Source organism: Calliphora vicina, chromosome 5, assembly GCF_958450345.1.
Source record: "Calliphora vicina chromosome 5, idCalVici1.1, whole genome shotgun sequence".
NCBI lineage: Eukaryota > Metazoa > Arthropoda > Insecta > Diptera > Calliphoridae > Calliphora > Calliphora vicina.
The window spans coordinates 26,946,117-26,959,768 of NC_088784.1; the positions used below are offsets into that span (position 1 = coordinate 26,946,117).

General features: G+C 30.8%; 2 protein-coding genes across 2 annotated transcripts; both read left to right on the forward strand.

Annotated features, from left to right (window-relative positions):
* The first annotated feature begins 648 nt into the window (after window positions 1-648).
* LOC135961781 (sterol O-acyltransferase 1) lies at window positions 649-7,063 on the forward strand. Its single transcript, XM_065513372.1, has 4 exons — window positions 649-800; window positions 5,029-5,584; window positions 5,657-5,805; window positions 5,867-7,063. Exons 1-4 carry the CDS (start codon window positions 743-745, stop codon window positions 6,883-6,885), a joined length of 1,782 nt encoding a protein of 593 aa, XP_065369444.1. The 5' UTR covers window positions 649-742; the 3' UTR covers window positions 6,886-7,063.
* A 3,142-nt stretch (window positions 7,064-10,205) lies between these two features.
* Gasz (ankyrin repeat, SAM and basic leucine zipper domain-containing protein 1) lies at window positions 10,206-13,453 on the forward strand. Its single transcript, XM_065512214.1, has 6 exons — window positions 10,206-10,365; window positions 10,529-10,667; window positions 11,740-12,490; window positions 12,552-12,614; window positions 12,674-12,869; window positions 12,941-13,453. Exons 1-6 carry the CDS (start codon window positions 10,285-10,287, stop codon window positions 13,094-13,096), a joined length of 1,386 nt encoding a protein of 461 aa, XP_065368286.1. The 5' UTR covers window positions 10,206-10,284; the 3' UTR covers window positions 13,097-13,453.
* The last annotated feature ends 199 nt before the right edge of the window (window positions 13,454-13,652 follow it).

A 13,652-nucleotide genomic window follows, 5' to 3' on the forward strand; every position in this document is an offset into this window, starting at 1 on the left:
TCGAAGAGGATAACATCGGCAGAATTACAAGCACAAATTTAATCATTTTCTTCTGTGTGGGGAAAACTTATACATCTTCATAGTTTTCTTTGTAAATTTTAAAAATAGCGGCCTTTTTGTGTGAAAATTACATTCGATGTCGGACATAGTTGTGCGAACAATTGTTCTGACGTTGTTCGAACAAGAATATAACAACGAGTTGTCCTCACGAGACAAATTCCTGTGCGGACAAGAAATTGTTCGCTGCTTGAACAAATGGATGTCTTGGGGTTAAGAATGGTTGTCAAAGTGAGGATAATACAAGTACAGCGTCTTTCTACGTTTCTCTTAATTTCCTTGTAAATTTATTAAATTTAAGATTAATTTCTGAAAATATCTACAAAATATTTCCCTATTTCATAAAACTATCTCCAATTATCTATAAAAGTACCCCTAAATATATCTACTGGGTAATCTGTGTTGTACTCGTATATTGTTGTACTTGGATTAGTTTAGTTAAACTCCCTGTACTCTGTGGGGGAATACTGCTCGTCGACTAATCGTTTAGTTTGTATTACATTGTGCAAACGCTGAGGACAAATGCGATCAGTTTCATTTTGAATTTCAATGTGAAAACATACAAAAAAAAACATTTGTTTTAGTTCGTTTTATAAGCATTTTAATAATTTATAAAATAAAAATTATAATAAAATAAAAGAATTGAACAAAAACTAAACTTTTATTAAATTAATATCAACATAATATGGTTGAAAAAAGACCGGATAGAAAAATTAACTCTCCAGAGAAATGTGCTCAAAGTGGTAAGTGCAAGAAAGGAAAAGAAAAAAGAAGTGTTTATTTTATTGTTTAATTGAAGTTAGTTGAAATTTTTTGTTATAAAATTTTAAAAAATTAAAATTCCAAAAGAATATTATAAAACTCCGGTAGTCGTAGGTCAAATTAAATGAATGGCTCTAACAAATATCTAAAATCTCAATGTCTTAAATTTTAGTGAAATCTATGAAGAATCTCCAACATTTCAGATTGCCATCAGCCACGCTATTTGTTTCCAACCAAACTTGTAAATCGAATATATATGAACCGATGTTTTTGTTCTATTTAAAATCAGCAATTCCTGAAAAATTACTAATCTTCGTAATTATGTAAATATCTCGATTTCTTAGGGCTCTGATACAAATATCACAATATATATTGAACGTGTAGCAGTGCCCTTAAGATAATAAGTAAGAAAGAAAGTGTTCCAAGTTTTTAGTTTTCATTGTCCTTCTTTCTTAATCCCATGTGGCGGTATTATTTAGGATATTGCAGAGTTAGTAGGTTTGATTGGGATTGAAGTATTTTTTTTTAAATAAGTTTCTACTTGTTTTGGGATCTTAACTTATACCAAAGACACATTGGGGTCACTGTGTATATTTGTTATTTTATGGTGCCATTGGGTTTTTTCCACATTTGAAGCCATTAGAATTTCAGCATCCGTTCCAAATATCAGAATTTCTAATTGCAGTCCAGAGAAAACAACTTTTCTAATTAATTATATGAAAAGTGTTAAAGGTAAAATGGCAATTATTTGGAATTATTAAATGTTTTGTGATAGTTTTAATAATTCCTAATAGTTTTTTGTTACAAAACAATAATAAAGTTATTAATTTATAATTTGTTTTGATTTAAAAGTTTCCGGTTGTTTCTTGTATCTATTAATTTTATTTGAAATTTCAAGAATAATCATTAAAAGTAAATAAAATTTTAAAAATAAAATAACAAAACATTAAACCCTTAATTATTTGTTTAAATTTAATATTCAAACAAAAACAGGGTTAAAGGTTAAGAAGGTTTTTAACCAAATAATAGTTTTGAAATGTTTTTTACTTTAAAATGTATACAATTAAAGAGTTTGAAACGAAACGAAAACATTTACAAATTTAAATAATTGTGTATGATATTATAATTTTATAAAATGTGATCGGTCCCTTCATTACTAGTTGCAGCACTCAACTGCTCCTGATCTATAAATCGAGTGGTTTCAAAAACGAGAGATTTTCAAAATAAATTAATTGATAAATTTATGTTTTATCTTTAATAAAAATGAACACAAATTAAAAATATGATGGATTTGGAGTGATATAATTTCAGAGTACTTAGAACTAGTTTGTGCAAAATTATATCAAACAATATTCCGGGTTTTTCTGTGGGCGTTAGTTGAAATCATGGACCGATGTTGCCCATTTTCAGTACCAAACAAATATCAACAGAGAGTATTTCAGCCAGATAACTCCTTTCGTTTGGGCCTTATCGTGTTATCAATAGACAGATAGACGGACCGACATAGCTAGATCGTATTAGAATCGTATGAGTACCCAAATTGTCGAGGACCCCAAAATAGGTATTTTTTGTGAGATGATTCCATCGCTGGAGTCAAATCGCTTTCCGCCAAGACATTTCTTCAGGTTTGGAAACATCAAATAGTCACTCGGGGCTAAATCCGAGGAATAGGGCGGAAGACGGAGCATTTCGTAGCCTAATTCATGGATTTTTGCCATGGAAACTGCACATATGTGTACCCTTTTCTGCACCCGATTATGAGCAAACGCGTCAGCCATCTTGCGGAAAGCTTTCTCATACCCAAGAGAGATGCTTCCACAATCTCTCACACTTTCAATCTTCGATCGTGATTTTTTTTGTCAATTGTTTCGGGTGTAGAGACCTCAACTGTGCGTCCAGAAATTTCTGTATCTACCGAGCTGGTACGGCCACTACGAAATTCAGTAAACCACTATTTTACCATTGAAATTGATGGTGCAGAGCTCCCGTAGTATTAATAAAGCTTAGCCTTTATTTGAGTGATGACGAAATTCACCTCAAGTTAAGAGGTAGTCTGCTATAAATGGCTGTCAAACAGAAACTAAATGACGCAGCTTGTTCAACTAAATGACGCAGCTTGTTCAAATTTTAATTCCCGGGAATCCCGGGAATTAAAAACTGACGTAAATACAAAGAAAACAAAAAAACGTGAAATGTTTTTTTTACAGTTTTTTGCTTATATCTCGGCAATAATAGATCGCTTATTATTATTATTTAGTTGGGGTTTTTGTATGAAAATTTAAAAAGAGAATTCATTATTTATAGAATGTATTTCTTATTAAATCATTCTAAATACTTCAAATTTCTTCTTCAAATCCATAACAAAATAGCTTCAAAAATTTCCCGATTCCCGGGAATCAAAAAAGGTCGGGAAATTCAAAAAGTGGCGGACTTATTGAGCCAGGTCATGTTTTTCAAAACTAAAATAACGGAAAATAGTTTCCATTGTATTGTCACTCACCCTGAGTTGGAAAACTCCATAAGTTTATTTTCAATTAAAATAGTTAATGAAACAGGATTTGGTGCTAGTGTACTTAGTAGAACCTCTTACTACTTGGGCAATAATGTAGACTTATAACAGGAACATATGTTTTATTAGTACTATAAAGTTAAAACGGTGATGACCATTAAAATGCCTAAACAACACTATCAGTAGTTCCTTATCGCTGTTATAATCAATATAATAATAATTATTAAATAGTTTTTATGTCTGCAAATGATCATAGTTTAGAGATAACCTTATTATATACTAGAGTACATTGAAATTAAAGGTTATCATTAAATTGCAATTTGTATAATAGTGATGTGAAGAATTCTATCCAATGTTGTCAGAACACTAGTTATATGGATAAATCCGAACTAAGTTTTGCCTTGAGCTTTAACTAAGTAAACAGTTTTTCAGTTATGGCTTAAGATTTTTGATATTATTCTAATACTTATCTTAATAAATCTTACATAGATTTAGCCCCATTATCGCAATCCCTGGTTATTTTTTATCGTGACGATATTCTGATAGTTTTCATACAAAAATTGTATTAATTGGTAGTACATATATCGTTACGAAAAACGATAACAAGAGATTGAGAAAATGGGGGGAAAATAGTTCTGTTCTAGTTCTGATCTAGTTCTGTTCTGTTCTAGTTCTGTTCTAGTTCTGTTCTAGTTCTGTTCTAGTTCTGTTCTAGTTCTGTTCTAGTTCTGTTCTAGTTCTGTTCTAGTTCTGTTCTAGTTCTGTTCTAGTTCTGTTCTAGTTCTGTTCTAGTTCTGTTCTAGTTCTGTTCTAGTTCTGTTCTAGTTCTGTTCTAGTTCTGTTCTAGTTCTGTTCTGTTCTAGTTCTGTTCTAGTTCTGTTCTAGTTCTGTTCTAGTTCTGTTCTAGTTCTGTTCTAGTTCTGTTCTAGTTCTGTTCTAGTTCTGTTCTAGTTCTGTTCTAGTTCTGTTCTAGTTCTGTTCTAGTTCTGTTCTAGTTCTGTTCTAGTTCTGTTCTAGTTCTGTTCTAGTTCTGTTCTAGTTCTGTTCTAGTTCTGTTCTAGTTCTGTTCTAGTTCTGTTCTAGTTCTGTTCTAGTTCTGTTCTAGTTCTGTTCTAGTTCTGTTCTAGTTCTGTTCTAGTTCTGTTCTAGTTCTGTTCTAGTTCTGTTCTAGTTCTGTTCTAGTTCTGTTCTAGTTCTGTTCTAGTTCTGTTCTAGTTCTGTTCTAGTTCTGTTCTAGTTCTGTTCTAGTTCTGTTCTAGTTCTGTTCTAGTTCTGTTCTAGTTCTGTTCTAGTTCTGTTCTAGTTCTGTTCTAGTTCTGTTCTAGTTCTGTTCTAGTTCTGTTCTAGTTCTGTTCTAGTTCTGTTCTAGTTCTGTTCTAGTTCTGTTCTAGTTCTGTTCTAGTTCTGTTCTAGTTCTGTTCTAGTTCTGTTCTAGTTCTGTTCTAGTTCTGTTCTAGTTCTGTTCTAGTTCTGTTCTAGTTCTGTTCTAGTTCTAGTTATTTTAAACTACTGCAGTTTCTTAGTTAAACCTAGATTATGGGGAAAAAATGAACAAAGTTTAACTTAAACAATTCTTAACATTTTATACAATTGCATATGTTTTTAAAGTTTTAAAGAAACACATTTTCTTACTCCACTCTTCTTTATACAAATAAATTAATAATAATTTCATATTACTCACACATGTATCTCCTACTTAGAATCATCCACAATGCTAAACGATCAAACAATTGAATTAAATTTTGTGCGCAACAGATTGGAAACATTTCAAGCCACAGTATTGCGTGACGTTCAGAAACGTATGTCGGGCATGATAGACGAGGTCATGCAAGAACTTCGACAACATGAACTGCAAACAAATGAATTTCGTAATTTTGCAACGCCACAAATGCCACACAACAGCCACAACAAGTCAAGCACCTGGAGTAATCGCATCAGAACTGCCACTGATACTCCAAAGACGGGAAATAACAGCCGCAAAGATGTTACAGATATGGCAGATCAAAGTGATTCAGATACAAATAAAAGATTAACTCATAATTTAAATAGCGATGTATCCGATAGTAGTGCAGAGTCCAAGAGGGCCAAGCTAAAGAAACATTATGCACTGCCCGATAAGGTATTTGTCATGCGTGAATCGTTTTTGACTGCCCTGTTGGAGGTGGATCATATGAAGACAATTTATCATATATTTTATATAATATTTTTGGTCTTTTTACTGAACAATATCAGTTATGAGTATTTGGTTAAAGGAAGGTAAGTTTTAAATTAAAATTCATTCTAAACCTATAAACTTTGTAAAAATAATAATAATTTCTGTACTTTTAGCGTAAGCTTTGGTCTGGGTACCTTCAAAACAGGCTTTGAAAAGATTGATCAAGTTGCTGGTATATGGATGCTGCAACATCTTGTTGTATTCAGTGTTTACTTTTCCCTCAAAGGCTGGGGCAATGTCAGAACGAAATTAGCTAAACACAGTAAGTTTTTACAATACATATTCACTTTTTAACTTTTATTAATTTTGCCACTTTATTTCAGAAACCCTACAACATATATGGTCCATTTCTTGCCTCCTCATCTATATCGCCAGCCAATTAGTATTTGCCTATGTGCCCTCTAGAATATGTCTTCACTTAAATCTGCCATTTGTTACGGCTTCCGTTTTGATGCTGGAAACTGTAAGATTATTAATGAAAATGCATTCCTTCGTTAGAAGCATAACGCCTCGAGTTCTAAAGGGAAAATTAAAAGCTGAAGAGCAGTCTGGCTCTGAAATTAATTTTCCCTCATTCAACAAGTATTTGTATTATTTATTTGCCCCTACTCTATTGTATCGAGATGAGTATCCACGCACATCTACGATAAGATGGAAATTTGCTTTAGCCCGTTTCTTAGAAGTGGTAGCGGTGGCCTTCATGTACAGCTATATTCACGAACGTCACATCTGGCATCATTTTGGTAATTTTGGTGTGGAGCAATTGAATGCTGCCTCCATAACCATTAAATTATTTGGCATGTTAATGCCTTGTATTATAATATTTTTGGCCGGTTTCTATATGCTCCTACATGCTTGGCTTAATTTCACCGCTGAAGTGTTGCGTTTTGGCGATCGTATGTTTTACAAGGATTGGTGGACAGCCAGCAATTATGAGGCCTACTATCGCAATTGGAATGTGGTGGTGCATGACTGGCTATATGAATATATCTACAAGGATTTCTACAATTACATCTTTAAGGGTTCTAAAGGTCTTTCATCTCTAACGGTCTTCATAATATCCGCCCTCTTCCACGAATATGTTTTGGGTTATGCTTTGCAAGTGGTTTTCCCTGTAATGTTTGTGTTCTTTGGGGTAATAGGTGTGGCCATGATATTTTTAACACGTTATACTCCCAAGAATTTGGGCAACATTTTCCTGTGGTTCAGTTTAATCTATGGCAATTGTATGATGATTTCCTTGTATAGCATGGAATATTATACGCGATTTAATTGCCCGAAGGAGTTTAATAGTTGGTCTGATTATTTAGTGCCCCATTTATGGAGCTGTTATTTTAAGTGAATAAGATAAAACGACATTTATTTTTTAAATATTTTAAGTTGGTTGTGATAGTTTATATTGTTTAAGCAGTATAATAATTACTTATTAAATTGTAGTAGTTTTTAAGTTATACTTTTTTATAAAATTTTATTTAAATGTGCCATTAAGTTAAAATCGAATAAAGTTTTTTGATGCTAAATTGTTGGGAAATCTTTATTTTTAACAAATGATTTTTATGTTGGGAATGTGTTTAAGCTAATAAAGATTAAACTAATAAATAAAGTTGTTTTGAAAATTGTATTTCTAAGATAAATTACGCTATGTCTATACCTGATAAATTTTTGTCATGATAAACGTCAAAATGGTTGTCAAGATAAGAAATTACCCCCTGTCTATACTTGACAAATATTAATCATAACATAAATATTTATCATGTCAAGGCAAAGTTGTTTGAGCAAACGCACTAACAATTTTCATAACGAAGCAATAATACTAATAAATGGAGACTATACCTGATAATTTTTTATCTTGACAACTAATTTGACGTTAATCATTTTGCTTTGTTGACAAAATTGTTAGTTCTTTTGCTCAGACAACTTTGCCTTGACAACAAACGTCATTAATTGTTATGATAAATATTTGTCATGTATAGACAGGGAGTTAAAATTGACTAGGTTTTCTTTTAAAATTTAGTAAATTTCAGTATTTTCAAGAAATAAAATTTGAAAAAATACATTAATCATTAGCAAAACAATGGAAACTTTTTAAGTTCTATAAGAAACAAGTAAGAGAGCTATATTCGGTAGAATATATAATTATACTTCAAAATAAAAATTTTAAATATTTTTAGGTAAACAAAATTTTTTTTTTCCAAATTTGTTTTTTAATTTTTTGTAAAAATTTTTTTTTCCAATTGTTTTTAAAATTTTTTTATTTTTGTTTTTAAATTTTTTTTTTAATATTTAGCGAAAAAAACTTTTGGTGAAAAAAAAATTCGGGTTAAAAAATATTTTTTTGTTTTAGTCTTTGAAATATCTATCATTAGATATCCATATTGTTTATATTAATGACTTCGTAATCCAGATATAGATCAAAAATCGAGGTTGTCCTGGTTTTTTCCTTATATCTCAGCCATTTGTGGACCGATTTTAAAGCAACAGAGCCGGAAGATTTCCGGAGATATTAATGTATGAATCGTGTATGTAAGTTATTTGGGGGCTTCGGAAAGTTGATTTCAACAGACATACAGACAGACAGACAAACAGACATCTATAAGGATCCAGAATATATGTACATACATATATACTTTATAGGGTCGGAAATGAAAAATGTAAAATTACAAACGGAATGACAAACCCTTCTCACGAAGGTGAAGAGTATAAAAAGACTAAAACAAAAATAATATATGAAGAAAAGGAACATCAAGGAACATCTTTTCGGATGAATCCAAATACTATATAAGGGATAGTGATAGCATTTGTAAGACGGTCAAAGGGAAAAAGACTGGATCCAAGTATCAACTCAAACATATTGAAATTATTATGTAAATTTGATATTGCCAAAAATCTGAGACAACTAATTAATATACTCGACATTTTTTAATTCGTTGACACAAGTATTAGAAAATCATGTTTTAATTTAGGTATTTTAAAATTATGAATTTAAAAGTATTGTATCTTAGCTATTAGCTAAGCATTTAAAAAATGTAGATTTTTTAAAAAATAATTTAAACTTTCAAAATGATTTTAACTAAGAGCGTAACAGTGCCTATAAAGAAATTCTTTGGCTGCAATATAGCAGTACATTTTAAAGGGTTTTTAAGCCCTATAGACTTACGAAAGGGTTAGCTGTCATATTTTGAAGGGTTAATGTCATTGCTTGACATTTATGATCAGTATACTCTGGCAAGTTATCATGAATATATTGACGGTTGAATAACGCTACAAAATTATCCAAATTTACTTTAAAAATCAGTCATCGATTCGCGCAACTTATAGATGACTGTTTTATCGCAAAATTCAGTTCAGCGATGAGGCTACAGGCTCCATTACATCCACAAAAATGCATCGTTTAGTGGGGTTTCCATGCCGGAATTCGCGTTTCGGTCAATAGAGATAATTGCCAATGATTTTTTGTTTAAAAATATGGATGACATTGTTCTGGACGTGATGTATTTTCAACAGGATGGCGACCGCAACTATCGATTTATTGAAGTCAAAATCTGGCAATAACTTGATTTCGAGAAATGGATCTGTCAATTGGCATCCAAGGTCGTGCGATTTGACACTTCTCGATTATTACCTGTGGGGTCACGTGAAGTCACTGGTTTATGCTGATAAACCAGCAGTGTTATTCATGACATACGGCCAGCAATGCTCGAAAAAGTAACCCAAAATTGGACGTCCAGAATGTGATTTGGCACGCAAAACCGCGTTGGCAATATGCCAACGCGGTTTTGCGTGCGTTGGCAAGTATTTTTAATTTTCAACAAAATTATTTTTTTTAACAAAACTATTTTTTTTTGTATTTACTTTATTTTAATTTTTTTCTTCAAAATTTTTTTTGGTACAGTTTAGATTTTGACCTAAGATGTCAAAATATCATTGTACTGTCAACCACTTTTTAAATTAATTTCAGTGAAATGATCAAACTTAAAAATATCTTTAACAATGAAGTGCTGCAATAGTAAAACACTTTCCCCCATATGCATAAATAGTTTATAAATTTATCAAAGGTTTATGAAACAGATTTTGTATGGAAAATTTTTGTTTTATAAACCTTTGATAAATTTATAAACTGTTTATGCATATGGGGGTTTAGCTTTACATTTGCATAATTTTCTTTTAAATAAAATCAATCGATTATACTGAATTTTTAAGTTTTTAAAATGTAAAATTTCTCTCCCTCTCATCATACAACAGCTATTCCTCAGAAACCCAACATAAACTACCGTTAGTTTAAACAATTTACCATAAGTTACAATAGAAGTAATCATAGAGCGGAAACTAGAAAAAAACTCAAACAAGAAAATTACTAAAAATAATCACATGTATCACTCATGTTTTAATTCAAAAATTAATTAAATAATATTGTGTGAACTTGGTATTGAACGTGGTATTGATAAATCCATTAAAAATTAACTCATTAATTTTTCGCAAAAACTAACCTTTAAAAAAACCGTTAAATAGAACTACACAACTCACCACGCTTCACTGACACTATTGTGAATGATTATTTACAAAACGTGCGAAAATGTATGGCAGCACATTTAGCAACAATAATTATTGTTTACATTTTTTTTCTCAGTAATTCGCATTTTTTCTTGTTTATACTTGCAGTAATAATCGCAGCTTTTAATTGTTCTGTTTAAAAAATTATGTTTTATTAAAGCAATTGAACTTAAAATAGTACAAAATAACCATGTCTAACAAAAATATAATATATCGACCACCTTATAGCGATTCCGAAGATGATTATGATGGTTTTGCTTTCGGTGATGATGTGAGTTCATAGGTTTTGTTGTGGTTGTGTATTTTGATGGTGAAATTTCTTTCATTGTTTGAATGAGTAGAGAAGACCAAACCCAAAGAATAAATAAGGGCTTTTGAACTAATTCAAGGTTACTATTACAATTTTATGTATGCACTTGTTTTGTGGTTTGCAGATTATAAAGAAACCGAAACAAAATTACTGGCATAAAGATGATGAACAGGAACTGTATGAAGCGATGTTGGAAGGGAATTTGGATGAGGTGAGGCAACAAGTGGATTTGCAAAATTTCAATGTGAATGCGTCGGTGAAAGGTAAGGGGGAGGTAGTTTATAAATATTTATATAAAGAATTCAATTCATAAAAATTAAGTTTTGTGATATTGTTTTGGAAAATTGTACAATTAAAATCTCCTTAAATCCAATTTTCAATGAATTCAAAATCTTTTTAAATGACCAGCCTTTTTTAAAAAAAGTCCAAATTTATTGTATTTTTTTTCTATAAAATTACACTAGTAATATTAAATTTTTCCTGCAAAAAGTTCTCTCAAAAGTAACGACTAATCGATTTTTCCACTTTACTTTTCGTATTTTATGAAGTTGTAGCTAAAGTTTCAATTCTGCTATAAAAAATCAATAAAATCCAATTTAATCATACCTTTGTATAACCATTTCGAAACGTAAATTGCTAATTTTAATACAAAATCTATGTTGAATGGATTTTTCTTAAAAATATTAAAAATTATTGAAAATATTTTTGGTTTTCGAGATTTTTCTCTTTTGCGTTTTCTAACCTTAATTATCTCTAGTTAACACTCTTGTTTTTAGTATTTAAACTTAGTTTAAACTTGGATGCAATGGTGGATTCAGTCAAATTCCAACGATTTCTTTAATATTTTATATAAAAATTTTGACATTCTCAAGAGTGAGAGAATTATTTGAGAATGACAAACTATTAATGAATTTGCTTTTGCATTAAAATTTTCAATTATAAACTAAGTTAAAAAGTAATAAAATAAGAGTTAACTAGAGATAAATAAGATTTAAAAGAAGTCCGTCTATTTTGCATTTCACTCTGGCATTGGCTAATTTTTGGCGTTGTCTAACTGTTTCTCACATTTTATCGAAGATGATTGGCCACATGCATTCGCTTTGGTTATAATTTATAACCTATAATTTTACACATTGTGGAGTACCAAATGAAACTTAGGATTTTAGTTCGAGTGTTCTGGCTGCCTTTATGGAGGTAATGTAATTCGTTAAAGCGTCTTGCCTTAACTTAAACTCAACAAAACAAAAAAAGTTCCTTTTAGATTTTAAAAGATTTTTTCGCTTAGACTCTAATTTATAATAATTTCCATATTTTTTCCTTCTAATTCCATTTTAGGTGGCTTTACATTACTACTGCATGCCTGCAAACAGGGCTTTCTAGACATTGTAGAATATCTGATATTGGAAAAGAAAGCCGATGTAAATAAACAATTCGATTCCGTTACGCCACTAATGAATGCCTGTGACTCCCATAGTAAAGATGTTCATATTATTGACAAAATGGCCAAGTTACTGCTACAACATGGAGCCATCATAAATGTGGCCGATAAATATGGCACTACACCCTTTATGCTGGCTTGCAAAAATGGTCTCACCAACATTGTGCGCCTTATGATCAAGGAAGTCAGTTTCGATGCCTTCGACAATCAGGGTTGTACGCCCATTTTTCATGCCATCGAAAATAATCGTGGTGATATTGTTAAGATTCTAGTGGATGAGGGAGTTAATTATAAAATAGCCAATCGTAAGGGTTATACACCCATACAAGTGGCCCAATTTCATGGTTTCTATGATTTACTCGAATTGCTGCCTAAGGAAAAGGAAGCCTATATCGTGCCCTCACAATTTTTAGCTTATAACACTTTGCGTGATTATATACCGCGTATATTTTTGAAATCTGAATGTCCCGAATATTTTCAAGAGATCAGCACAATATTATTGTCGATAAGTAGGGAACATTTTTTGGAGTACTTTGCCAAAGGACGCATAACATTGGCACAGTTTTTGTGTATGACCGATGAGAAACTAAAAGAGTTGGGCATTATGTTTCCGCTGTATCGCATGAAAATAATGAAAGGTTTACTGGAGTAAGTAGTAATAGTTAAACTTTATAAAAATTCACTGATTTTAAAGGTAAATTTTCTATAGTTTTCAATTGCATCACTGGTCTAAAAAGTCTATAGCTAGAGTCAGCAAAAATTCCCCAGAAAAGTAAGTCTTTCTTAATAAAATTTATTTTCTAAAATCTTATTTTTCTGTTCCCTTTCTAGTTTCTATGAGATACTCATGATAACCGCCAATCATTTGCAGCATTTGGTTATAATCAATTCCTCTTTAAAGTTTATTAAACATCATTTACAACACGATTTACTAGGTAATGTTGATTATGCCAATATATCGAATATGCAAAAGAATTTGCAACATTATAAGCACACTTTAAAAGAATTGAAAAAGACTACCAAATATGTAAGTAATAATGAATTTATTATTGCTACAATATAAATTTCATTAAAACTATTTCTTTTTTCACTTCCCAGCTGGCCTCATTTAGTCCTCCCAAAAATCCTCTCTACATTGATTATGATGAGTTTTTAGCCGAACGTAAACGTTTGAAATTTAAATGCTATTTTAAATATACTTTGGCCATTGGTTTATCGGTATTTATATGTTTAAAATTTAAACGTTTGTTTTAGTGCTAAAAAACATTCCGCCTGAATTGCAAGAAATCCGAAACTCATAGCATTTGTTGAATTGCAGTAAATTGAATTTAATTATTTTTTCTGATTAGTATTAAATTAGTATTTAATTTTAAGTTTTTTTTTATATGTTTTTGAACGGAATTGTTTGTTAAGTTTTAGTTGTTTAGTAGTCAAGCTGCATTTACTAAATTTTTAGAATTATATTACTATATAGTTGTTAAAATCGTTAACAATATTTAGCTTAAAGCTTTAAAATATGTATTACTATAGTTACTATTATATAGTCAGAGTTACATTTGTTTGTTGAATAAAAATCTAGATGTTGAAATAAAAATTGAATTGAATTTAAAATAGAGTGTGGTATTTTTCATTTTATTAATAGGATTTTGAAGGAATACTATGCACAATCTCACTCTCAAAAAATGGAGAGATAAAGATAATCAGGTCAATTATGAACAAAAATTCCCCGGGAGTTTTTCCCCTTTTCCTATTCAATTTCAATGGAAAAGAAACTCCCGGGGAACAAACTCCCGCGGAATTTTTATTCATA

Bases quoted from the DNA above. Each gene is read 5' to 3' on its own strand.
- LOC135961781 (XM_065513372.1), top strand. From the start codon at position 743: ATGGTTGAAAAAAGACCGGATAGAAAAATTAACTCTCCAGAGAAATGT. The intron at 801-5,028 runs GTAAGTGCAAGA...TCTCCTACTTAG, and splicing joins AGAGAAATGTGCTCAAAGTG to AATCATCCACAATGCTAAAC. The intron at 5,806-5,866 runs GTAAGTTTTTAC...ACTTTATTTCAG, and splicing joins AACGAAATTAGCTAAACACA to AAACCCTACAACATATATGG.
- Gasz (XM_065512214.1), top strand. From the start codon at position 10,285: ATGTCTAACAAAAATATAATATATCGACCACCTTATAGCGATTCCGAA. The intron at 12,491-12,551 runs GTAAGTAGTAAT...AATTTTCTATAG, and splicing joins ATAATGAAAGGTTTACTGGA to TTTTCAATTGCATCACTGGT. The intron at 12,615-12,673 runs GTAAGTCTTTCT...TTCCCTTTCTAG, and splicing joins AGCAAAAATTCCCCAGAAAA to TTTCTATGAGATACTCATGA.